General features: G+C 45.9%; 1 protein-coding gene across 2 annotated transcripts in view; it reads right to left on the bottom strand.

Annotated features, from left to right (window-relative positions):
* EML6 (EMAP like 6) overlaps positions 1–26,741 on the bottom strand; it is a 321,992-nt gene that overhangs the window by 191,138 nt on the left and 104,113 nt on the right. For both annotated transcript variants that reach the window (XM_024215452.2, XM_026653192.2), the window contains exons 4-6: positions 20,758–20,826; positions 5,574–5,759; positions 2,990–3,125 (exon numbers count right to left, since the gene is read on the bottom strand). In XM_024215452.2, the coding sequence (XP_024071220.1) occupies positions 2,990–3,125; positions 5,574–5,759; positions 20,758–20,826 (391 nt within the window). The remainder of the gene's footprint in view (positions 1–2,989; positions 3,126–5,573; positions 5,760–20,757; positions 20,827–26,741) is intronic.

Here is a 26,741-nt window from a genome sequence, read left to right on the forward strand (position 1 = left end):
ATTCATTTATCAGCAGGCCAGCACTTGGAAGGTGGCTTGGACTGTGCTAATGCTGTTCTGAACTTGAGCCTGTGACCGACCTTTGATCAGCCATCATCAAGGTATGGGTAGATGCCTCACCGTCTGAGGAAGGCTGCTACTACCACCATACACTTCATGATAACCCAGGGGGCCGCCGATAGGCTGAAGGGAAGAGCGGTGAAGTAGTAGTGGTGCTGACCCACGACAAACCTGAGAAATCTTCTGTGGCCACAGAAGATAGAAATGTGAAAGTATCCATCCTTTAAGTCAAGGGCAGCATACCAATCTCTGGGATCCAGGGAGGTATCTGTTGAGGCAACGCCGGTCCAGAATGGGCTGGAGGCCCCCTTTGGCCTTTGGGATTAGGAAATATCAGGCGTAAAACCCCTTTCCTCTCAAGTCTTGTGGAACCTCCTCCACAGCCCCCATTTGTAGGAGGTATTGCACCTCCTGGACAAGGAGTTGCTCGTGAGAAGGGTCCCTGAAGAGGCATGGAAAGGGGTGTGTGGCAGGGAGGGGATAAAAACTGAAGGGTATAGCCAATTGTCACTGTACTTAGAACCCAATGGTCCAATGTTATATATGACTATGCTGGGCTGAAGTGGGACAGACAGTCCAAAAATAAAAGGGGAAATGGATCTGAAGTGGTGACGATATAGCGGCCTCTGGCATACCTTTAAAAGGCCTGCTTGAACCCCCACGTAGTTCCTCTGAGACCCCAACTGGGAGGTTGAGGTGGACAGGAGTGATTGGAGCCGATTGTAACCTCTCCCTTTTCTTTTGTAGGGCTCTTGTCTTGGAGACACCGAGAAACAAGGAGTTTGCTGGGGCCCAAAGTGCTTCCTGGAAACTGATGGAGCATAAAGGCCTAAGGATCATAGGGTGGCCCTTGAGTCCTTCAGGCTGTGAAGTCTCATGACTGTCTGCTCTGAGAATAGAGAGGAGCCCTTGAAGGAGAGGTCCTGGATGGACTGTTGGACCTCATGAGGAAGCCACGAGGACTGGAGCCAAGAATGCCTCATGGTGACAATAGAGGCCATTATTCCAGCTGCCGAGTCAGCTGCATCCAGAGCTGCCTGGAGAGAGGTCCTGGCCATATTCTTTCCCTCTTCCAAGAGGGCAGTGAACTCCTGCCTTGAATCTTGGGGCAGGGAGTCTTTAAATTTAGCCAGGGAGTCCCACAGATTATAATCCTATTTTGCCAGCAAAGCTTGCTGGTTAGAGATACATAGTTGAAGGCTACCTGTCGAATAAATCTTTCTTCCGAAAAGGTCCAGTTTCTTCACCTCTTTTTGTTTAGGGGTAGCGCTCAACTGGCCCTGCCTGTCCCTCCTGTTTGCTGCAGACACAACCAGGGACACTGCGGGGGGGGGGGTGCAAGTACAAGTATTCAAACCCACTCGCTGGTACATAATACTTCTTCTCTGCCCAATTTGAGGTGAGGAGCAAACAAGCAGGAGTTTGTCACAGGGCCTTGACTGGCCCCATCACAGCCTCATTGATGAGTAAGGCCACCTTGGATGGAGTTGCTGCATCCAGGATATTACTAAGGCTGTGTGATGTCTCTTTAAGATCCTCAATTTCCAGACCCAGATTTGCAGCAATCCGCTTCAAAAGGTCCCAATGGGCCCTGAAATCATTCTGTGGAAGAGGACACCTGGTCCCACGACAGCCTCATCTGGAGAGGATAAGCAGGAGGCTTGCACCACAGGAGGGGCTCCCTCTTCTTCCTCAGCCCCAATGACATCCATTGGAGCCAGCTCCTGAACATCGGTACTGGGGTCAGTACTGGGGTCGGGGTCCAGTGCTGACTGAGAAGGAGTGAAAGCCTGTCTCTCGGAAACCACTGAGTAGGAGCAATGGGAGGGAGGACCCAGTGCCGGGGGAAAACCCCAGGGGTTCCAGTAAGACCACTGCATTGGCCAGTGACCCACTGGCCAGGTGCTGGGGTGGGGGGCCAGTTTGGTGCCGGAGGAGCACTTCGCACTCACGCCAAAGTGCTCAGCACCAAATTGTAGTGGCTCTGCTCTGGTCTGAGGGCAGTTTCCATGAGGATACCCTTCAGCCTAATGTCTGTCCTTTTTAGTGCGGGATTTGAAGTCCCGACAGATCTGGCAATTGTCCTTCAGATGAGTTTCCCCCAAGCACTTCAAGCAGCTGGAGTGTGGGTCACTCACGAGCGTAGGTTTGCCACAGGATGCACAAGGTTTGAAGCCTGGAGACTGAGGCATGCGTGGCCCATGGTGCAAAGGAGTCCCTCAACGATGGAAGCTAATTATGTACATTAATTCTAATTTCAAAAACTATATACACTAAACTATGATAACTAAGAACGAAGTGTTAGAGTCCAAAAAACACTGGGAAGAAAATCTTGCTGAAGCAAGAAGGGTCATTCCAGCAACAGTCATGGGCGGTAAGAAGGAACTGAGATGGTGCATAGCCAGTAGCGCCCCTTATACTGGCACACGAGTGCACAGCTCCAGCAGGCACTAGAGCTGGCCCAATGGATACCACTAAGGGAAAAATCTCCAGCAACGGTATGCAGGGTGGGCACATACCTAACATGGAATGGACATGAACAAGCACTCACAGAAAAATATTGAATATTAAGAGTCATAATGACTGGCTTCCCCTCTCTTCCCCCTCTTGTGCTCAGAAAGCATGAGTAACCTCATTCTCACACTTTTGTGATGAGTGTACCTTTGTAGATCATGTTCTGAACTTCCACAGCATGGAAAAAAGATGACAAAGCACCCTTCTATTTTTACTATGGAACATGAAAACTGCTCAAAGATATTAAAAAACATTATTGTCAAACAAAATAATTGTTTAAAAATCTGTATATAATCTATCCGGTCTGGTAAAATTCAAAAGGCATTATGCACAGGCATTAAAACTTTATATTGTATTAAAATGTAACATCCATTATCCAAATATATCAAAATCCACTCACAAATAATTGTATTACCTTTGTATCCTTGTTCAGTCTCCCTGAGATCAATTTTAGTTATTGGCTTGAAATCGTTGTCCCATAACCGAATACAACCATCTCTCCCACCAGTGGCAAAACCTTCCTCACAAGCATACATACTAAAAATTCCAGCCTGTTAATCAATAGTATAATAGTTTTGAAAGTTGATAACAATTTAAACATAAAAACAAATCCAAGTGTGTTTGAGTATGCTCTTGTTAAAGGCCAAACTGTTAAGAACTGTTAGATAATACTGTTTAAAAAACAAGATGCTCTCCACTCAGAAAACAAACCAAACACACAGGTGACAGTTTATTTCAAGTGCTCTCTTACCAATCCATTGATTGTGAATTATAATGGAATTTTGTATAAATGTCATACACATAGCGTACATATGTTACTATAAATTAAATTTAATGAATGTTGTTTCAAAAGAGTATTAAGTAAACGATGGGACACTTACAATAAATTGTCACCCAGAATAAACAAAAACAAGCAAACAATTGACACAAATATTCTTACAGGTGAAGAGATGGCTCAGACAATGTTTCATGAATTCATTTCAGACATCATTTGGAATCTGATATAAACTGAAAGCGTGTGAATTTCATTTTTTGTTGGCACAAAAAGTATCTACTGTAGTTTGAATTGCTTTTTCACTTTTAAAAAAGGCAAAATTTATGGATTACCATGTTCTTCTACATTAAAATATTTTTACAGTACTTGTTAGAATGCTTACTAATGTATCACCCACCTTGTCTCTAATATAATATCTTTTATTGGACCAACTTCTGTTGGTGAGAGAGACAAGCTTTCAAGCTTACATAGAGGTCTTCATGAGGTTTGGGAAACTTAAATCAGAGTGTCACAACTAAGTACAAGATGGAACAGGTTGTTTAGCATAAGTAGTTAACACATATTTCAAGGGATCATTCAAGATGAAGTGGCCATTAGTAAGTTATAGATTATTGTAATAAGTCATAAATCCAGTGTCTCTATTTAGTCCATGATTTTTAGTGTCTAGCAAAGTTATGAATTTAAGCTTCCAGACTTGTCTTTTGAAAGTGTTATGCAGGTTTCCTTTGAGGATGAGGACTGATAGGTCAAATATAAAGCGATTGCTTTGTGAAAAGTGTTCACCCACAGGTGAGGTGATGTTTTTGTCTTTTATCATTTTTCTGTGCAAGTTCACCCACATAGTTGTTATTGGGGCATTTAGTGCACTAAATGAGGTACACCACATGTTGTGATAGGCATGTGTAGAGCCCATGGATCTTGAAAGGTGTGTTGTGGGATTTTTTTTTATCATTGTAGTAGTGGAAGATATGTCTGCAAGTTTTGCATCTGTTGTTCTGACAGGATCTGGTGCCACTTTGAGCTGGTAGGTCTTGGTCTGTGGGGAGCTTGTGTATGATGAGGAGGTTGGAAAGGCTGGGAGGTTATTTGAAGGCCAGAAGAGTGGGTTCAGGAAAGATTTATTTCCGGGTGGGGTCCCCATCAAATATGGGTTGTAGTTCTTTGATAATACCCCATATGGGTTCCAGTGATGGGTGGTAGGTGACAACTAGGGGTGTGTGGTCAGAGGGGGGGTTATTTCTGTATTGAAGCAGGTCCCCCTGAGGTATTTGGGTGGCCCATTACATGATGGAACTCTATTTTTTAATATTACTGTGATTCTTCATACAATGTCAGCAAAGCTGTGTTTTTCTTAGGCTCATAACTACTGAGGCTCAGCAACAACTGTATATCGAAGTTGTTGTTTCTACCAAGGTTCCAGAAATATGCTATAAGAGCTACTCAGGGGATTTATAACACTGCTCTAAGGAAACAATCCCTATCCACATGTTACAAAAGGTAACATGAACATATGTAATCTAATTAAGGCACTAAAGTTGAATGTTTAGGAATATGAAATAAACATTTACAGTAGTAAAATATGCCTCTGATATTTTTTAGCTCCAATGTTCATCTACACTGAATAGATTGAGATTTTTGTTTGCTTCAAATTACATTTTTAGTATTTAATGAGAGTTTTTAAAATCATTTCCATGTTATGTGAGCAAGCCAAAGAGGAACTCCACTGTAAAGCAGATTTGCTCATATTCTTATTGCCTTGGTTAATGAGAAAAACACATAAGATGCTTGTTATGCTTAAGATCTCATTTTTATGAAAAACCTTGGTACGGAATATTGGGAATCCTATTTTAAATAAGACTAGCACATTAGAATACATGTTTATACAATTAGTCTATTCAGAACTGAAGCCACTTTAAAATCTGTCAAGATGATACCTTACATTTAAGTCTGTTCCGTGAAATCAGTGTCAAAACTACAAACAAACAAACAAACAAACAAACAACAGCAGCAGTTCTGTCAGTAGAACAAAATATCGTAGCTAATACTTAAATACCTACATAATCAGAGTATAAAGTGAACAATTCATAAAGTCTTACTGAACACTATACATTCTGTTATGATTTGACACAGATTAGAATCTACTGAAATATCAAAGATCCATTACAGTTCTTCAATTCAGTGAACAAGGTTAATTTTCATAAATTAGAATTAAAAACACACTTACACTATGAGCTCCTTGAATTGTGCGGACTAAGTTTAGCCCTTTCCAAACATAGATGTCTCCATTTAAAGCACCAGAGTACGTGACATCTTCTTTTGCACATGCTAAGCAAAGGATAGTTTGGAGATCTCCTGTTTTGCCAAATATTCCTCTTTTTGCTGTCAATGCATTTCCACACAACGTCCAAAACTATTAAATGTAAATGATACATGAAGAGAAGTCTCTGCAGCATTTTTGGTTTTGACATCAGTTTGCAGATCTTACAGACATATCTCCGCAGGACCGCCCGGGGGGGGGGGAGGGCAAGTGGGGCAATTTGCCCCAGGCCCCGGGCCCCACAGGGGCCCCCATGAGAATATAGTATTATATAGTATTGCAACTTTTTTTTATGGAAGGGGCCCCCGAAATTGCTTTGCCCCATGCCCCCTGAAGCCTCTGGGCGGCCCTGTATCTCCGTATTGTTCAGTAACTGAGCTAGACACTCTTGCCTCTTAACTGACTGTTCCATCATGCTACAAATAACTTATAAAGAATGGGAAACTACCACAGTATATCTCAAGTTCACATATACAGTGTGATAGTTCAATTTTTTGTGTGTGTATGTATGAAACTGAAAAATAACTCATGGTGTTTTATTATTGTTACCCTCATTCTTCTAATAACCTCACCCTCACTTTGTCTGTTGCCTTTTCATGCGTGATATGTAATAGAATGGAATCTTCTTAAACAAGGGACCTGTCTTATTTGTTTGCAGAGCTCCATACATACCTATGGGCTGTAGAAATAAAAAATAAATAAAACTAAAGACCAAGTCCTGAGGTCTTCTCTTATTACTTATTCATGTAAAATTCCCATCCAGTTTGCCTGATTGAGGATCAAGTAAGACTCTCAGAATTTGGCCCAACAGTAGTGTGTGCTGATAGGAAGTCATGAAAGACAAGAAGATGAGCCATTTATAACCATTAGATTGTAATCTGAGACAAATTAAGAACATGCTTTGGGCATTTATAACAAAATTCAGATCTTGATATGAACTTCCTTAGAGTTGAAAATGTTTGGATCAAGGATTTTGGTTTGGGGCCCATCTCCAATTTCCATATCTTTTTAACATAGGCCTAACATACGGGGGAGGGATAGCTCAGTGGTTTGAGCATTGGCCTGCTAAACCCAGGGTTGTGAGTTCAATTCTTGAGGGGGCCACTTAGGAATCCAAGGCAAAAATCAGTACTTGGTTCTGCTGGTGAAGGTAGGGGCTGGACTCAATGACCTTTCAAGGTCCCTTCCAGATCTAGGATACAATAATTAATTACAGGTGTGGAAGGGGAACATTTTCCACACAGCTTTCAAACTTGGGGAACACTATACTCCCCACCCTAATTTTTGGTTGGCTGTAGAGGGAGAAAGAGGAGGCAGAAAATTATACCTAGCTTAAGACTCATTAGAACTCATAACTGCTGCCCCATTAACAACAGTTTAGCAAAATAATTCAGCAGGAGGTGGCATATCCAGTGCAGCCTCCACCATCAGCAGGGGCTATTGATGTGGACACCGCAGCAAAATGAAGACAAAAACATGAATGGAATAAAGCGGCAGGCTGCAACTTTTATTAAACTTTAACAAAAGGGAGGGGCCCTACTTGTCCATCACCCATATTCTCCTATACCAGGCATTTAATTGGCTCCAATGAGGGGATTATAGGGCTCCTTACCATATAACACATAACGCAGGGTGACTCTCCTCAGCCTACCCCCAGGACTCAGCTCTCTCTGAGTCCCATGAGGGGGACAGAGGATGCAGCAGGGTAGGGACCTCAGCCTATGAGGGCCACAAGGTCTGCCTCTATCACATGAGCCCTTCACCAAAATCCCAGTCTTTTACCTCTTGGAGCCGTTCATTTTAGTCTCTTAACCACACTAGAAACCAGCTGCAAATTGTGATAAATAAACACCATCACTCCAGTACCTCAGTCAGGCAATAAGAGCATTCCTATTTAATCCACTGTGGCTTGAAGATGCTGCAAGGATGCCAAAAGATTCTCTGGTCTTCTGCCAGTTGGCCCATGGAAGAAAAAATTCCTTCCTGACTCCCTAAAAAGGCGATCATCTAGACTCGCAGCTCCTGTCTGGCCAGGTTCCCATTCCTATTTCGGATAGGTAGGGTGGGCTGCTGGAATGGAGCTGGAAGAGGCTCCACATTGTCCCTGCAACAGTTAAATCTTGGGAGCTGGGGAATGTTGGCCAATCTGCACCCCTCTCCTCCAGCTGGCCAATGGGTGCCTCCTAGGGGGAGGAGCTGAGTGTTTCCCTTCCTTGCTACTGGGACTGTCCCCCTTTCAGCACTGACCCCACCAACTTCCCCACCCATTGACGTGGATGGCCAGCATTTCTGACTAGGCAGGAGGTAGCAGCTGTGATTCCTGCCTACAGCAAGCTCAGCAACAGACTCAACTCCATTCCAGCCTGGGGCCCTCTGGCCAACTGTCTATGGGACACAGATTGCCAGGACTGAGTATCTACAGAAGACAGAACTCAGACACTGCTCCTCCTGCTGCACCACTTAGGGATAATTTTATATGTGGCAAGTCACTTTTGCCAAGACTTTTGCTAAACTTAGGCACCTAACTACATATTCAGGAAGCTAAATTAACCTGATCCTGCGAAGTAATTAATAAGAAAAATAAGAATAACACCTACCTCTTAAATATGTTTTCATCTGTAGACCTCAAAGCTCTTCACAATCTTTTAAATGTATTTAAAAGTCAATGGTACTTATTCATCTGAAATTGCACACAGGCTTTGAGAAATGTGGAAGGTTGCAGGTCTGGCTTTGATACCCAGCCTAGCCATTCAGCAAAAGCTCAGCTGTAGTACACTTCAGAAATAGTTTGGATTGCTTGAATAGAGAGAAGCTCAGAGAAAAGACTACACTCTCCCCATTTCTCCCTCCCCAAATATTAATCTTGATTTTACAATGCAGAGTAATTACCCTATAGTATAGAGCGGGAGAAGCTATTTATTTTATCTACCTAGTTCAAGCAGTGATCCCATCCCTCTAACCTTAAGATGCAGAAATAGTATGGACTACTGTTTGTACATCTTTTGATGGGAATCCAACACCTAATCCACAAACATTTTAACACAGTTTTCTGGCATGCCTTAATCTATATCTGTTTGTTTGAATGGTTAATTATGACCATTTTAACAGAGCACAGGTGCTAACTAAAGATAGGTTTTGAGAAGCAGCTTGCAGAACACAGAAAATGGCATAACTACTGCCAAAACCACCCCACAGTTTTGAAAATAGTGCAAGTTTAGGGGTTCAAATTTCTCGGCCACCAGAGCTAGAGAGATTAGCAAATTTTCTAAAACTTCTGTTTTTCCCACCCCTAATCATGTGAAATAATTGCAATCTAGTAATGATGAATCTCAAAGACGGGGGAAAAACAGAAAACTTTGTCAAAGTGAGAGACTTCCCTCCAAGCTTTGCATAAGCCCAAGGAGGTTTTAGTAGTATAAGGGCCCTACCATCAATCAAACCCTAACCCCGCCCCTTGACCCCTTAAGCCCCGCCCGTTGACCCCATGGTCCCTCCCACCTGTCACCGGAAGTCCCACCACACATGGGGGTATTACTTCCGGGGTCAAGGTGCCACCTGACCGGAAGCAAGATGTGTCATGTGACCCCTCTAAGAACTCCCCCCACCACCCTCTACCAATCAGGAGGGGTTTCGTCCCGATAGGACCGCCCCGAGAGGAGATTTTGACCAATCAGGGGGACTTCCGGGGCGGGGGTGACTCGTCCGGAAGTGGGTCGTGTGACCCCTCTAAGAACTCCCCCCACTACCCTCTACCAATCAGGAGGGGTTTTGTGCCTAAAGGACCGACCCAAGAGGAGATTTTGACCAATCAGGGGGACTTCCGGGGCAGGGGTGACCCATCCGGAAGTGGGTCGTGTGACCCCTCTAAGAACTCACCCCACCACCCTCTACCAATCAGGAGGGGTTTCATCCCAACAGGACCTCCCCGAGAGGAGATTTTGACCAATCAGTGTGACTTCTGGGTTGGGGTGACCCCTCCGGAAGGGAGTCGTGTGACCCCGCTAAGAACGCCTCCCAAGGCCCTCCGCCAATCAGAGTGCAGCACCATTACCCCATAAGTCCCAGCGCCAGACAGAGGAGGCGGCCATCTCTTACCAAGGACACGTGTTTTCGAAATCGCGGAAAGGCTGCTGAGAGGAAACATGGACTCCTTCATCACCCCCGTGAGAACTTCGGACTTTCTTTTAGCCCCAACCGTCTTTGACCTTGTGTGGAGCAGGCGTTACATCAGCGACAGTTCCAAGGAGGACCCTTTGACCCAGCCATTGATGGATACGTCGGAACCCGGCCCCGAAACCCTCGTGAGGCAGACCGATGAGCATGACGGCCTCTCTTTGTCCACCTCCTCAGAGGTGGAAGGCGATCGCGGCTCAGGGGAGGCACCGGCGGACAAAGCGAACGGAAAAGACGGCGCTCAGGTAAATGAATGCTTAAGAAGCGCTGGTCAAGGAGGGGTTGGTAACTCTGAGGATGTGGCTATGAGGAGTTTAAGAGGCTTTGCATAGAAAGCGTGGAGAGGCTGCTGAGAGGAAACAGGACAAGGCGAACGGAAAAGACGGCGCTCAGGTAAATGAATGCTTAAGAAGCGGCGGTCGAGGAGGGGTGGGTAATGGGTTAGGAACCGGGGGTTGCGTAAATTAAAAAACAAGCAGTGAGGGGTGCTTACACGTTTTCTTTTCTGAAAATTTCTCAACAGCTCGACGATGCCTTTCTAGAGGACCCGGACAGCGATGCATCAAGCAGCGAAGATGAACTGGCCCCACCATGTTTTTGCTCAACGCCAATACGAGTTGTTGAAGAGGACTCTGAGGATGATGGCTATGAGGAGTTTAGGAGGCGGCTTGGCATAGAACTAACTGAGCCAGTGCCACATCGTGAGCGTAAAAAAGTCATGCAGACTATTGTACGCGTTGCTGTTTATGCTATCCTTAAACACTGCCTTAGGGAAAAGCTTTTTGAAGATTGTGAGGGCTGTGTCATAGATGCGCCAGGCCAAAGGCACCATGATTGTGTGACTTGGACTTCAGTGGATATAAACTGCAAGCTCCGGGGCCTGTGTGCTGAGCTGTGTTTGGAAAGCTTATTAAACACGGTTGTTGCCATAGGCTATGGTATGCAATGTCTGTGCCTAACCCAAGAACATTTAGCGCAAGGGGTGACCTTGATAAATGCTGTGCAATTCAGTGCAGACCCTGACCGTGTTCTAAGGAAAATGACCAAACCGGAAGATGCCTGCTTAGAGCATTATATTGACCGTCTAGTCCGCACAAAGAGTTACAGAACCCTGCTTAAGAAAAAAACTATTTGTAAGAAATCTAAAAGGATTAAGTTAGAGAATGGTGAGGGGACAAACATGCGATATAAAACTTGGTAGCTGTAAATTTTTTTTTTAAAAGGGGGGCTTGTGACTATCTGTGTTTTGTTAGAAGGCCTTTGGCCTTTAAGTGAGCTAAAAAGTTTTAATGAAGCATCTTGGTTTTGTTTTCAAGAAGCTGTATGTTTTTTAAATAAAAAAATTAATTGTTTGTGAGAATTAGCTCTTGTGTTTGTGTGTGTGTGTGTGTGTGTGTGTGTGTATAGCAAAAAGCTGAAATGTATGTTGTGGTGGGGGAGGGGAAAAAATCCTAAAAATGTGCTTACAATAAAACAACCAAGGCTAGTTCAGACATGTTTCTGAGTACAATAGAGTTAATACGGAGATATACTTATCTCATAGAACTGCCTTTACTAGCAGGGCCAAATATTGATTTTGCCCCTGAGCGGCCCTCTCAAGGCTTGAACTCACAACCCTAGGCTTAGCAGGCCAATGCTTAAACCACTGAACTATCCTTAATCTGTTGAATTGAATGGGGTTTTAACCACACACACCCAGACAAAATGGTTTCACTATCCCAGATCACAAAAGGGAATGTTATGGGAGGGGTGATTAAATTAACCTGTTAGCAACTATGTTGAAGTTTTGTTTGAAACAATGGGCTAAGAGGGTATAAAAACCTCAGGTATGCAGCAGTTTGTCCTTTTTCAACAGAAAACTTTCTTGGATAGCTGCTGGACTGCAAAAAGAGGTAAGACTTGCTGTCTTTAACTCTGAAACTATATATTATATAAGGCCACTCTTTGCCCATGCTGTCTTAGTAAATAATGGTACCTATGTTTATTGCAGTGTGATCTGTTAGCATGGAACCAGTAACTTTAAACTGCATTTCACCACCAGGCCAAGGTAAAAACCATTTTAACTATAGTTGTGCTTAATACTGTTGAATTAAAAAAAAAAGTATTACACAGGCTGCATAGGGATTTGGTGGTAATACTAACTAACATTTTTGCTTGTTCTTGAACCTGAAGGCTCAAGCACACATGAGGGGGAACAGAACAACCATGTGCCTGCAACACTTTATCCCATAGTGAAAGGTAACTTTATTTTTTTTTTTTTTTTTGCAACAGGCTTTTCAATGCATGTGGGGTTTTTGAAAAGTATATGGCTGCAAACTTGGTTTGGTGTGTTTTATAAAGCTGCTGTTTTGTGTGTGAGGGGCCTGTGCAAGGCATAGGTTTTGTTTTTTTTTTACTGTGCATAATGTGATGGGTTTGAGGCACTTGTGGGGTGGGGTGGATGCTACTAACTAAACCAAAGGCACATGGCTGGGGTCAGAACATGCATGTGGGTTTTGAACTAACAAGGGTTTCTCTGCAAAATGGATTTTAAAAGCAGTTTTGGTTTTTATTCTGCAAAATGAGATGTATTTAAAAAACCTATTTGTTGTACAGCCTGAAATGGATTATTTTGTTGTAAAGCTATGACTTTTTAAATAGAAAAACACCCTAATGAAGTAAGTGTGATGTATGTTTACAAGACGGTTTCATGTGTTTTATAATAATGTTGTTGTTTGCTCCACAGTACAGTCAAAACATGAGATCCTTAGACCAGAGGGAAAACAAGCTGAAAAGAAAAAGGAAAGAGACCACTGAAAAGGAAAATTCACCAGCATCAGTGACTGATGGATGGATGAAGCCCTGTAAATATATTTAGCTTATTGGTTTGGTTGTTCTATGAGGTTTTGTATTTTAAGTAAATACATAGGTGTGAGTGAGAGAGGTGGTAAAGTTCAGTTTTTGTAAAATGTTGTTTTTTCCCCGTCATAGGCCTGGGCAACTTTTCTGACAATGCTGTAGTCAGAGATACAAGGACATCTCCTCCAGAACTGCCAACAAACCAGGAATCTGCTTTGAGACCTTTAACAACGCAAAACAGCACAAGAGTGCAGCTGAAACATCCGGGCGGTCCAAACCTCATATACGTCAAACCCAAGGACAAAACAAAAGACTCTGGTAAAAAACAACCATGCCACCACAACTCCAGTTCCTCAGTGGCCACCACCACACCAAGCCCTGAGGAAACTGTGAGCGAAAACACCCACATTCACAAACCCAGAGCACGCACTCTAGGGGTTCTGAATGTGCGCAAACCCGGAGCATGCGCTCTAGGGGCTGCGTTTAAAAAACCAAGGACTAAAAGCTTCTGCGATGCTGAGGTATTGCAATCACACAACCAGCACTCCAGTTCCTCAGCGGCCACCACCACACCAAGCCCTGAGGAAACTGTGAGCGAAAATGCCCACATTCACAAACCCGGAGCATGCGCTCTAGGGGTTGTGAATAAAAAACCAAGAACTGACAAACCATTCTCCCAAAACCATAAGCTTGTCCCAGCTCCCCCATATTCTAGTAGTTGGGAAGGGGTTGAGGCTTCCCTCAGAAAAGTGGTGGAGGATGTATCCTCGGGTAGGCTAAAAGAACGGGATTCTAGAAAGAAATGGGAAAAATATGATGCTTGGTTCAGAGCCATGCTGAAAAACATAAGGGCTGGAAAGGGTGGCTCTGAGCAGGCGTGAAAAGGGGCCTGGGTAAAAGGGGCACCCTCCAGGGTACACATCAGTTCATGTGTAAACAAAAGGGGGGACAGCGTTTGGGGGATAAACAGATGGCTGCCAAAAAGTTCCAGGCCCGGGTTGTTGTAAAAATTTTTAAAAGGGCTAAAGAGGTAATAAGGAAAAAAAAAAAAAAAAAAGAGATGCCCCCTACTGGAGGCTCTCAAACTGGCTTGTCTGAAAATCAGACTCTGGTTTAGCAAATTCCCCAGAGGGCTCTCTAGACGGGTCCCGTTCTACTCCCAATGACCCTCAAGGAGGCGCCTCAGAGTCTGACTCTCAAATAGCATCTGATGTAGAAGATGCCGCTAATGATCCCGTAGAGGAACCCCCAAGTAACCCCGAAAATGCCGAGGTGTATATGGAGAGAGTGAGAAGTTGGCAACGTGAAGTATCCAGATTTGGGGGGTCAGTGTATTGTGAGGAATTTCGTTTTGTTAATCTTGAGCAAATAAATTCAGCTCAGCAGGTTGTTGAAGCCATACACCGGGGGATACAGTTAGTGCTCGATGACATTAATGGTAGGGTAGGCCCTGATGATTATGTTCAGTTACGTTTAGAGAGCCGTAATTTAACTAACTCTTTGTTTTCGGTCAAAAGAACTAGGGGTGAGCTGTCTGCTGAGGATTTCTTAAATCAGACCTCAAAACTGCTACAGAGCAATAGAGAGTTGCATCTCGATGGGACGTTGCGCCTTGTTGTGACAGTTGTAAAAAACAGGGGTGGGGGCGCTCGTAGAGTTTTAAATACTATCCTTAATAGTCAAATTATTCATAAAAAGAGAGTGTTTAGTAGACCTGACTTACACCGGTACCAATTTGTGTTTTGCGGGTGGGCTCTTGGCCGTCATGTCCGATCGTAAACCTACGGACGCGGAATTGTTAGCGGAGGCGAGAAAGTTACATGAGAAACTGGGGTGGTTAGATCAAAAAAAGGTTATGCTCAGCGACGTAGCAAAGTTTGAACAGCATTTAGGAGTTAACATACAGGTGGTGCTGTATACGGCGAAAGGCGGCTGGGGCTTTTTTAAAACGGGGGGCACAGTGTACCCCAAGACTTATTTTATCCTGTTGCACGATGAGCATTACTATGGGGTTCTGGATGTAAAAAAGTTGTTCGGAGCGAAAAATTATTGTGAGTTTTGCCACATGGTGTACAGCCACGACCACTCTTGCAGGTATCATTGCCGCCTCTGCTTGAGCGTAACATGCTCAGACAGCGTGGGCGTGCAGCGGCGGTGTCCTAGCTGTAGACTGTATTGTCGGTCCAAAGAGTGTTTAGACAGACATATCGACTGTGCATCAAAAAACCAAGTTGAATGCCTGTCTAAAACTTTGTGTGAGAAGTGTCAGTCTTACGTGGACAAGCGGCATAGGTGTAAAGGGAGACGGTGTAAGCAGTGTCAGGGTTTGATCGTTAGTGATGTAGATGGTCACCTCTGTTTTATGGACCGCCTTAGAAAGCCCAAATCTTCAGAAAAGTATATTTTTTATGATTTCGAATGCACGCAGGAGACCGGGGTGCACACTCCCAATTACATTTTTGCTATGTTCCTAAAGCCAGAAAAATCCTGGGAATTTAAGGGCGATGAGTGTCTTTATGTGTTTGTGAAGACCTTTATTGGCAAAGCGTTTCGGGACTACACGTTCCTAGCACACAATTCTAAAGGTTATGATGCATACTTTATTGTTAGACAGTTACTCAAGGAAAAGATGGGCCTAGAACTGATCACTCAGGGTAGTAAACTAATGTGCGTGGAAGTTAAGGCCCTGGGCATTCGTTTTATAGACTCTTTAAACTTCTTGCCCATGAAGCTTAGCAAGCTACCGCAGGCGATGGGGTTTGAAGGGTGCAAAGGGTATTTTCCACACTTTTTTAACACGTTAGAAAATCAAAATTACGTGGGGCCTATGCCCGGTATGGAGCACTATGGTGTAGAAAGCATGATGCCCAGAGAAAAAGCAGAGTTTCTCGACTGGTATCGGGACCACAGCTCTGAGGCGTTTGACTTGCAGAAAGAGCTCGCGTATTACTGTCAGCAGGATGTAAAAATTTTGAGACAGGCCTGTATCCTATACAGAAAAGAGATTATGAAAATGATGGAGAAGGGAGATGTAGTAGAGAAAGAACCTGGTAAATTCACCGAGATAAAACTGTGTATAGATCCATTCCGGTACATAACACTGGCCTCTGTCTGCATGGCTATATACAGGTTTATGTTTTTGGAGCCTAACACGGTAGCTCTTCTCCCTCCAGACAACTATCACAGGCAGAAAAAGAGATATTCGACCCCATCTATTCAGTGGCTCTTGTATATCTCTCACAAAGAAAATATACAAATACGGCACGCTTTACAGGGTGGGGAACTACAGGTAGGCCCCTACTTTTTAGACGGTTATGCCAATGTTGATGGGGTACGCACAGCCTTTGAGTTTAACGGGTATTTTTTCCTTGGCTGTGTCACCTGTTATTGTGAAAAAGCACAAAATCCTATGACGGGGACATCTTTTGAGTTTCTTTATTACAAGACGCAGCTTAAGACCGACTATCTGAAACGACTTGGTTTTGTAGTGAGGACTCTTTGGGAGCACGAGTGGGAGGTGATGAAAGAAACAGACAGGGAGCTTGCAGACTTTTTAAATGAAGCCCAGTTACCCCAGCCTCTCGTGCCTAGGGATGCTCTTTTTGGGGGTAGGACAAACGCTATCCGCCTATATTACAAGCCTAACCCCGGGGAAGAAATCCACTATTATGATTTTACCAGCCTGTACCCTTTCATAAACAAAACCAAAGAATACCCTATCGGACACCCCGATATAGTCTATGACAAATTTGGGCCCCTTGCAAATTATTTTGGAATTGCAAAAGTTAAAGTGTACCCCCCACGAGGCCTCTTTTTCCCATTGTTACCTGTCAGAGTGGGTGGCAAGCTTATGTTCCCGCTATGCCGAACCTGTGCGGAAACCGAGCAGCGGGAGACATGCACCCATACTGACGAGGAGCGGGCCATCCTGGGGACTTGGTGCACGGTGGAATTGAACGCGGCCATAGCGAAGGGGTACGCGGTGGCTAAGATCTATGAAATCTGGCATTTTAATGAAAAATCTGATAAACTCTTTTCAGAGTACATAAAATTACACCTCCGTCAGAAACAAGAGGCTTCAGGGTATCCCAGTTGGTGCACAGACGAGGAAAAACAAAATAAGTACGTTAGCAATTTCTACCAGAAAGAAGGCGTGCATTTACGCCAACACGAGATCAGATCAAACCCTGCTAAACGCCAAATCGCTAAACTGTTTTTAAATTCTCTGTGGGGTAAATTCGGCCAAAGATCCAACCTACCCAACACCAGCATCGTGAGAGACCCTGACGAACTCTTGCAGTACCTGTTCTCCCCCAATTATGAGGTTTCATCCTGCAAGTTTATCGATGATGAAACAGCGTGCGTGTCGTGGAAGCACGCAAAAGAACGGTACTCTGTCTCTGGCAATACCAATGTTTTCATAGCCTGTTTCACCACCGCTTATGCCCGCTTAGAATTATACAGCCTCCTAGACGGTTTGCAAGAGCGGTGCCTGTACCACGACACTGACTCGGTGATCTTTGTGAAAAGGGAGGGTGACTGGAATCCCCCTCTGGGGGATTATTTAGGGGACCTCACGAGCGAGATCCCGCCAGATCAACACATCACCGAGTTTGTCGGCAGGCCCGAAAACCTATGGGTATAAGCTGTCGGGTGGAAAGGCCTGTATGAAAGTCAAAGGTATTACCCTAAACGTAGCAAACTGCGAAAAGATCAACTTCGACAGTTTGAAAGATCTAGTCTTGGACTATTGCACGGGTCTGCAAGAAAACACCTCAAAAAAGATAGAGGTGCAGCAGCCCTCTATCGTAAGAAACAAAAACCAGTGGCAAATAGAGACAAAAACCCTTAAAAAGACACAAAAAGTGGTTTACAACAAGAGGGTCCTAGGAGAAGGTTTTAAAACCCTGCCCTACGGCTTTTGGAAAAAAAAAATGGATACGAGGTGGAAACACCCCTTTTCTGCAATTCTCGCGGGGCCTAGCAACTGCGGGAAAAGTTACTTTATAAAAAACGTGTTGGATAATGCCAAACACACACTGTCTGTTATGCCTGAGAATATCGTGTGGTGTTACAGTTGTTGGCAACCTCTGTATAAAGAACTGCTTTGTAAATATCCCTTTATCAATTTTGTGGAGGGTCTGCCTGAGGCTTGTGACGATGACAGTTTGTTTCCTACTAATAAAGTAAATATGATTATCATAGACGATCTGATGAACTCGGCTTGTGAAAGCGATGAAATCGAGAAAGCCTTTACCAAGTACGTGCATCACAGAAACCTGAGCATTATGTATATAGTTCAAAACGTATTTTGTCAGGGGAAAAAAGAGTCGCACGATTAACCTAAACACAAAGTACATGGTTCTGTTCAAAAACCCCAGGGATAAATTACAAATTGCTATGCTCGCTCGGCAAATGTACCCCGGCAAAGCTCAATTCTTTCTAGAAGCTTTTGAGGATGCTACCAAAAGACCTTATGGCTACCTGGTGGTGGATTTAAATGCTTCCACACCAGAAGCTTATAGACTAAGAACTGGTCTTTTCCCTCCAGACTGGCCGGCGGTTTATACTTTGAAAAGAACAGCCGGGTATAAAAAGAGATGACTTATCGTCAGGCCCCTTTTTAACAGCCGGGGCTGCTGACTGAAAACATGTCTAGCTGCGTGAAGAGAAACCTGGGCCTTTTAAAATTACTTAGCAAATCGTCCCCACAGCAAAGGAGGGCTATACTGTGTTCGGCCTCTGATGATCTAGTAGCGGCCATCTCAAAAATAGCGCTCAATACCTTAAAAGGAAACGTACCTTTAACACAGAATCAAGTGCATGTGCTGAAAAAGAAACGCACGCTTATAAAAACTTTGTGTAATAAAAGGGTTTCACTTAAAAGAAAAAAGCATCTGGTAAAGCAGTCTGGGGGGTTTATCGGACCTCTGTTAAGTTTTGCTATCCCTCTGATAACGGGGTATGAAAGGGGACACATTCATATTGACACATTTAAATAAGTTTTATTAATCGCTTGGTTTAAAACTACCTTTTACAGCCACCTATAAAATGGATGCCATGACCCCTACCATAAGGGAGTCTCAGATGGTTCATTCTTCCATTTTGTCCTTTTCGGCTTGAGATCTGTGTCTCAGACATGAGCAAAAACAGCTGACGCAAGATATGTTTACTCCCACAGGACTTCCAATGTGTAAGTTCTTAAAGGCCTCTAAAAAGGCATCGTCGACCTGTTGAAAATTTTTTCAGAAAAGAAAACATGTAAGCACCCCCACTGCTTGTTTTTTTTTTTTTTAATTTACGCAACCCCTGGTTCCTACCCCATTACCCACCCCTCCTTGACCGCCACTTATTAATCATTCATTTTACCTGAGCTCCATCTTTTCCATTCGCTTTGTCCGCCGGTGCCTCCCCCGAGCCGCGATCGCCTTCCACCTCTGAGGGGGTGGACAAAGAGAGGCCGTCACGCTCATCGGTCTGCCTCACGAGGGTTTCGGGGTCGGGTTCCGACGTATCCATCAATGGCTGGGTCAAAGGGTCCTCCTTGGAACTGTCACTGATGTAACGCCTGCTCCACACAAGGTCAAAGACGGTTGGGGTTAAAACAAAGTCCGAAGTTCTCACGGGGGGGTGGTGAAGGAGTCCATGTTTCCTCTCAGCAGCCTTTCCGCGATTTCGAAAACACGTGTCCTTGGTAAGAGATGGCCGCCTCCTCTGTCTGGCGCTGGGACTTATGGGGTAATGGTGCTGCACTCGGATTGGCGGAGGGCCTTGGGAGGCGTTCTTAGCAGGGTCACACGACTCCCTTCCGGAGGGGTCACCCCAACCCAGAAGTCACCCTGGTTGGTCAAAATCTCCTCTCGGGGAGGTCCTGTCGGGACGAAACCCCTCCTGATTGGTAGAGGGTGGTGGGGGGGGAGTTCTTAGAGGGGTCACATGACACACCTTGCTTCCGGTCAGGTGGCACCTTGACCCCGGAAGTAATACCCCCATGGGGTGGGACTTCCGGTGACAGGTGGGAGGGACTTAAGGGGTCAAGGGGCGGGACTTAAGGGGTCAAGGGGCGGGGTTAGGGTTTGATTGATGGTAGGGCCCTTATACTACTGGTTTTATCCAAAATATGAACCTTTTGGGGGGGATTTTCATTTTGCTTTCAATTTTACTTAAATTTTAGTCCTATTTAAATTTTAATACTAGACAACAAAGTAAGGCAGCAGGAAGGCAATTTACAAATATGTATTTAGGTCCTCAAGTGCCTCCTGTGCAAAATTGTGTGGAAGGAACAAATACTAGAGCTGTGGAGTACTCAGGTTCTCTCCCCAGTTCCATGAGATCAGAGGTACAGAAAGGCAGGGAGCTGAGCCAAAAAATAGACTGGAAAACCAAGGATCTCTACGAAACCTGACTCCCAAAGCTGCAGAGGATGTCCAGCAGCATGGAGTGACTCCTCTCATACCTTCTTTGTAGTCTCTGTCCAGACTGTGGCTGAGCAGTTAGGATCCCTATCTCATTCATAAGAACATAACATAAGAACAGCCATACTGGATCAGACCAATGTCCTGATTTAGCCCATCTAGCCCAGTATCCTGTCTTCCGACAATGGCCAATGTCAGGTACTTCAGAGGGCATGAACAGAACAGGTAATCATCAAGTGATCCATGGTTCTGCAATTTTCTTAGCTTGAATAAGTGAAGCAGGGCTCCATCAATCCTTTCAGACCTTTTCAGTGATGCCTTATTGAGACTTAACTAGGAAGAGATAACTGAAGACCTTGATGAGCAGTTTGGTGGAATAGAGAGGGCAGAAGCCAAAAATGGGAGTGAGTATTGGTAAATATTAAGACATTAAATGTTTATACTTTGCTTGTTAAGCTGTCCTGCACTACAGTCACTTCGTATTTCTGAAAATCTGCCTCATCATGTTGAATTGGCTGCAAACCTAGAAATCTAGATAGTGTTCATGGGGTTTGGGGGTGGCAGGAAGCCACCTACTGAAAGAAAAGATGGCAAGCAGTTCAAGACATCAGATGACTTTATAAACTTTAACAAATGAAAATATAAAAGCAACAAAACCAATTTACCTTTATATGTTTCACTCCACAGCTAACCATTCTGTTTGGCTGATATGGATCCCAGGAAATATCAAAAATCTGTTAAAAATATTTAATTTGAATTATAAACCAGTTGAATCTGCCATACATTTAATTTGCTTTTGCACATTTTTAAATGCAGTTCCATCGCTCAGTATTTGATTCAATTAATAGCATAATCTTTAGGTGAATGTAATGCTGTTTGACATGAATGACAAGTATAACTATAGCTAGACTGAGAGATAATGCAGACATGTGCTTGCAGGCTTCTGCACACAGCTCAGCCAGCAGACCTTATTCATAACTTGCAACAACCCACCTATTCTAGTCCCAAGAAACTCTTGAACAGAGAACATTTACTGTGCCAAACTGGGGAAAATAAAGTGCAGGTTGTGTGATGTGAGCTAATGTCCCCCAAAAGTTAAGAGGAGAGACCATTACTCATCTTCACTCATTACCTATGGGAAAAGGTGTACCCAGGTCAGGTTAGGTGATATTAACCCAATATGCCACCTTTTGTAATGCAGGTAAAGTGGTAATATACACAGAAATAAATTTACATAACAAAATTACATTCGTCATTTTGGCAAGCAATATACATTTTTGTCTATAATACAATGTAAGCATATTTCAAAATTAAGGACTAGATCCCACATTTTTTACTCAGAACAAACTCCTGTTGAGGTCAATGAGAACTTAGTCTAAGTAATGACTGCACAATCAGGCCCTCAGGGAAATATTGTATAAAGCTTGAAAATGAAGAGTTTATACTATGGTCCAAACTTTCAAGAGTGCTGCAGTTTTTGGGTCTCCATATTCAGACACTTTACAGGGGCCTGATTTTCAGAAAACACTGAGCAGCCAACCTCTGAAATTTAAGGTGTCTCAATTTGAGTACCCAAAAATTGAGGCACCCAAATCACTAGTTTCTTTTTAAAATGTAGACAAGTGATATTCAGACCTCAGAGGTTCAGGAGCCAAATTAGCAATCAACATTACCCAAAAGAGCCACAGTAGTGTGAATTCATTGTTTCATTTACTATATATATATATATACACACACACACACCCCTTGCCTAATTTCTCCATTTTGATTTAAAGCACAGTAGCTACTCCAGTCAGCTAACAAGTATTTTATCATATTAAATATGCAACCAGTCATTTAGTATAATAAACAACACTGTCTTTCAAAATATAAAGTGTAAACCTTCTTTATAGAAAGTTGTGATTTTGAAGTATTTTCTAAGTACTATACTTCTTAAAATATGTAAATGACAGACTGCAGCAATGCCTTATGACCCCCTCACACCAGAAAAGACAGTTACCTTTTCCATAACTGGTGTTCTTCGAGATGTGTTGCTCATGTCCATTCAACTTAGGTGTGTGTGCTCACCACATGCACCGGTGCCTGACGTTTTTCCCTCAGCACTATCTGTAGGGGACTGGCTATGGCACCCCCTGGAGTGGCTCGAACATGCCATGGTATATAGGGCACTGCTGGTTCCCCCCACCCTCAGTTCCTTCTTGCCAGAAACTCTGACAGTGGGGAAGGAGGGCGGGTTGTGGAATGGACATGAGCAACAAATCTTGAAGAACACCAGTTACGGAAAAGGTAACTGTCTTTTCTTCTTTGAGTGCTTGCTCATGTCCATTCAACTTAGGTGACTTCCAAGCAGTACCCCTTGGAGGTGGGTAGGAGTTCATGGACGTGTAGATTGCAACACCACTCTGCCGAAACCAGCATCGTCTCTGGCCTGCTGAGTGATGGCGTAGTGGGCTGTGAACGTGTGCACCGAGGACCACGTCGCAGCTCGAAATGTGCCAGGAAGGCCACCGAAGATGCCTGCGCTCTGGTCGAGTGGCGGCGGAGGGACTCCCACCAACTCACAGCAGGTCTGAATGCAAGAAGTGATCCAGTTAGAAATCCTCTGCATGGACACTGGGAGGCCCTTCATCCTATCAGTTGTAGAGATGAAAAGCTGAGTCGACTTACGGAAAGGCTTTGTCCGATCTAGGTAGCAAGCCAGGGCCCTTCTTACATCCAAAGCTTGAAGGCACCTCTCTTCACTAGTCTCATGGGGCTTAGGGCAGAGGACCTGGACAGAACCAAGTTGAGATCCCACTGAGGGACTGGGGACCGAACTTGAGGAAAAAGTCTCTTGAGACCTCTGAGGAACCTCACCGTCATGTCATGGGAGAACACCATCTGCCCCTGGATGGGCGGATGAAAGCTGGAAATGGCCGCCAGATGCACCCTGACAGAGGAGTGTGCCAGGCCCTGGTTCCTTAAACGAAGCAGGTAGTCTAAGATTGACTGCACCGAAGAATGCAAAGGGGAGATGCCCCATTCGGCCCTCCTGCGGGAGACCCTCGTCCACTTTGCCAGGTAAGTCTGTCTGGTTGAGGGCTTCCTGCTCTCAAGGAGGACCTTCTGGATCCCTTCCAAACAGGCCTGTTCCTCAGGGTTCAGCCACACAACATTCAAGCCATGAGGTGGAGGGACAAGAGGTTGGGGTGCAAGAGTCGACCATGATCCTGTGACAGCAGGTCCGGTTGGTTCGGCAGGGGACACGAGGGATCTCCAACAGGCTCGATAGCATCCCGAACCAGTGCTGGCGAGGCCATGCTGGGGCGATCATGGTAACCTGTGCCTTGTCTCTCTTGATTTTCGCTAGGACTTTGCTGATGAGCGGAATCAGAGGGAACATGTACATCAGGCTTTCTGCCCACAGCAGGAGAAAGGCATCAGGGAGGGAGTCCTTTCCCAGACCCCGTCTGGAGCAAAACCTGTGGCACCTCCTGTTCTGCCTAGTGGGAAACAAATCAACTTGGGGAACTCCCCACCTCTGGAAGATCATGTCGGCTACCTCTGGGCGGAGCATCCACTCGTGGTGAGAGGAGAAGTCCTTGCTTAGGTGATCTGCTAGCACGTTCTTGGCACCGGAAGGTGACACACTTCTAGGTGGATTCCATGGTCAATGCAGACATCCCAAACACGGAATGCTTCTTGGCAGAGTGCTGAGGATCGCACTTCCCCTGGTCTGTTTATGCAGAACATTGAGGGTGTGTTGTCCATCAGGACTCTGACCACTTTGCCCAACAGGTGAGGTAGGAAGACCATGCACGCACTGTGCACCGCCCTGAGTTCTTTGACATTTATATGTAGCATTGTTTCCACTGGGGACCACATACCTTGGGTCTGGAGGGTGCCGAGGTGCGCCCCCCAGCCAAGGTCTGAGGCGTCCACAACCAACTCGCTGCCATGTGACCTAGTAGGTGCAGGCAAACCCTGGCTATGGTTAGGGGAAATGCGGAGACTTCCGCGATGAGGTCTGTCAGTGCCCTGAATCTCTCCAGTGTCAGGAATGCCCTGGCACAGGTCAAGTCGAGCACCGCTCCGATGAACTCTATACTCTGTACCAGAACTAACATGGATTTTTTGTCATTTACCAACAGGCTGAGGCAACGGCAGGTGGCTAACAGCATCGCAACATGCCTTTGGACCTGGGACCTGGAGCTGCCCTTGATCAGGCAGTCGTTGAGGTACAGGTAGATCAGGATACCCCAATGTCTGAGGTAAGCAGCCAACACCAACATGCACTTGGTAAATACCCATAGTGCTGTCGCTAGATCAAATGGGAGGACCACAAACTGATAGTGGTTGAGACCTACCATAAACTGGAGGAAACGTCTGTGTCCCTCGAAGATGGCAATGTGAAAGTATGCATCTTTCAGATCGAGGGCAGTGTACCAGTCTCCCAGATCCAGGGAAGGGATGATGGAGGCAGGGAGACCATGCGGAACTTCAGCTTCGCTAGGAAGCGGTTCAAGTCTCACAGGTCCAGGATAGGTCGTAGACCACCCTTGGCCTTTGGGATTAAAAAGTAGCAGGAATAGAACCCCTTGTTCCTGTACTCTGGAGGAATGACCTCCACTGCACATAGCTGCAGTAACCCCTCTATCTCCTGCGCAAGGAGACTCTAGTGAGAAGGGTCCCTGAAGAGGGATGCGGAGGGGAGGTGGGAAGCAGGGGTAGAAAGTAACTGAAGGGTGTAACCCCGTGCCACCGTACTGAGGATCCATCAGTCCGATGTTATAGATGCTCACGCATGGAAGAAAGGAGAAAGGTGGTTGGAAAAAATAGGGGAGGGAGGATCCTGGGAACAGACCAGTAGGTCGCCCTTGGGCGTACCCTCAAAATGAGCACTTGCCCACCTACTTATTGTGGGTTGAGCTCGACTGAGAAGCCTGCGAAGGCTGTTGGCTAGGACGCCTCTTGTAGCCTCTGGATTTCTTATGGGGAGACTCCTGGTGAGGGTGGCTCCCCTGGCCCTCAGGCTGCTGCGGCTTAAACCACTTGTGGGCAGGGCCAGGAACATACAGGCCCAGCATTTCTCTTGGAGTCTGTGTTCTTAGGGGTAGCCTTGGGTTGACCTTGTCGCTCCCTGTGGTTAACAGCTGTTATCACTAGGAAGTTGGGAGCAGGGTGGGTGTACAGGTACTCGTGGCCTTTGGATGTCACAAAGTACTTGCACTCAGCCCTCTTGGAGATGGGTAGCAGGGAGAAGGGAGTTTGCCACAGGGCATTAGTGATCTTAGAGACCCCATCATGAATAAGCAAAGCCACCCTGGCTGGTGCTGTGGAGCAGAGGACATCGAAGAGAGATTCTGAAGGCTCCTCTAGCTCCTCTGCCTGAAGACCCAGATTGGCAGCGACCCTCTTAAGAAGTTTCTGGTGCGCTTTAGCATCATTCGGAGGAACCGGGGGAGGGTGCCCCGTTACAGCCTTGTCTGGCGACCACAAGGAAGATGCCAGTGCTGTAGGGTCCTCCACAACCATTGGTGGCCCAGTGGCTTCTTCCCCTGCTCCCTCTTGGACCTGCAGGGTCCTCGCACCCGACGTTTTGTGCACCAGAGGAGGGTGGTAGAGAGAGGCAGCTGGACTCTCCAAGGCTCCGGACACCGAGTGGGCAGCCTGGGAGGGCTGGGTAAACCCACGGGTTCCATGGGTACCACGGCGCCGGGCACTGTGCCTGAGGCCCCGGGGCCGGTTTCAGTGCCGACAATGTAGCTGGTATCGCTGGTACCAGAGCTTGTTCCACTGTCAGGGAACCTTGCTCTGAACCAGGGCTAGATCCTGAGCGGTTGCTCCCAGGTGACCAGGACGGAGTGGAACGGTGGCTCTGTCACAACCAGTGCCGGTCACTCCGCCTGAAGTCTGATGTGGAGTGGGATCTTAGGGATCGGTGGCGCTCGACGGATCCGCAACGGCTTGGAGTCGGCGATCTACGTCCTGCACTTGACGAGCGGTACCGGTATGAGGAACAGGACCGGGAGTCAGAACAGGCCTGGTGCCAGGAAGCACCCGCACGCGGTGATGCCCTCCTAGGGGATCGGCGACAGTCCGAGGAATGGTAACGTTGATCCCTCGACGGGTCCCTGGAGCAGTACTGCGGTCTCAGAGATACTGGGTGCCGAGACCGGTACTTCTGCCAGTCGGGCGAGTGCCTCCAAGGGTCTGTGCCCAATGGCCACCGAGCTGCGCCTCGAGCCTCTCTGCCCGTGGTCAAAGTCCAGGGACCGAATGGGGCTGCGCTGCGTCTGCCTTTCGCAGTCAGATGCGTGGTGGCTACGGGAGGGCGAGCACTGGCAGGATATTCCCTATGACGGGGAACGGTGCTGCTGAGGTGGGGACCAAAGCAGTCCGAACGTGGGCTTACCCCATGAATGGGGAACCACAGGAGCCGGTGTGGGCAGCACCGGGAGGGACATGATCTCCTGCGCTACCTGCAGGGCCTCTGGCATGGACAGCACCCAGAGCTGACAGAGGCCTCTGCCGGAGGTATCCACCGGAGCTTAGGCCTGAGATCCCAACATGGGTGAAGAGTTGCCCAGCCTGGGACCTTGCTCACACCCAGTCTTATCCTTTCCCTTGCGGGAGGTTGGAGACCAGCCTCGCCCCACCTTCTTGAGCT

Source organism: Terrapene carolina, unplaced genomic scaffold (genome assembly GCF_002925995.2).
Source record: "Terrapene carolina triunguis isolate 2854851 unplaced genomic scaffold, T_m_triunguis-2.0 Scaffold132, whole genome shotgun sequence".
Taxonomy (NCBI): domain Eukaryota; kingdom Metazoa; phylum Chordata; order Testudines; family Emydidae; genus Terrapene; species Terrapene triunguis.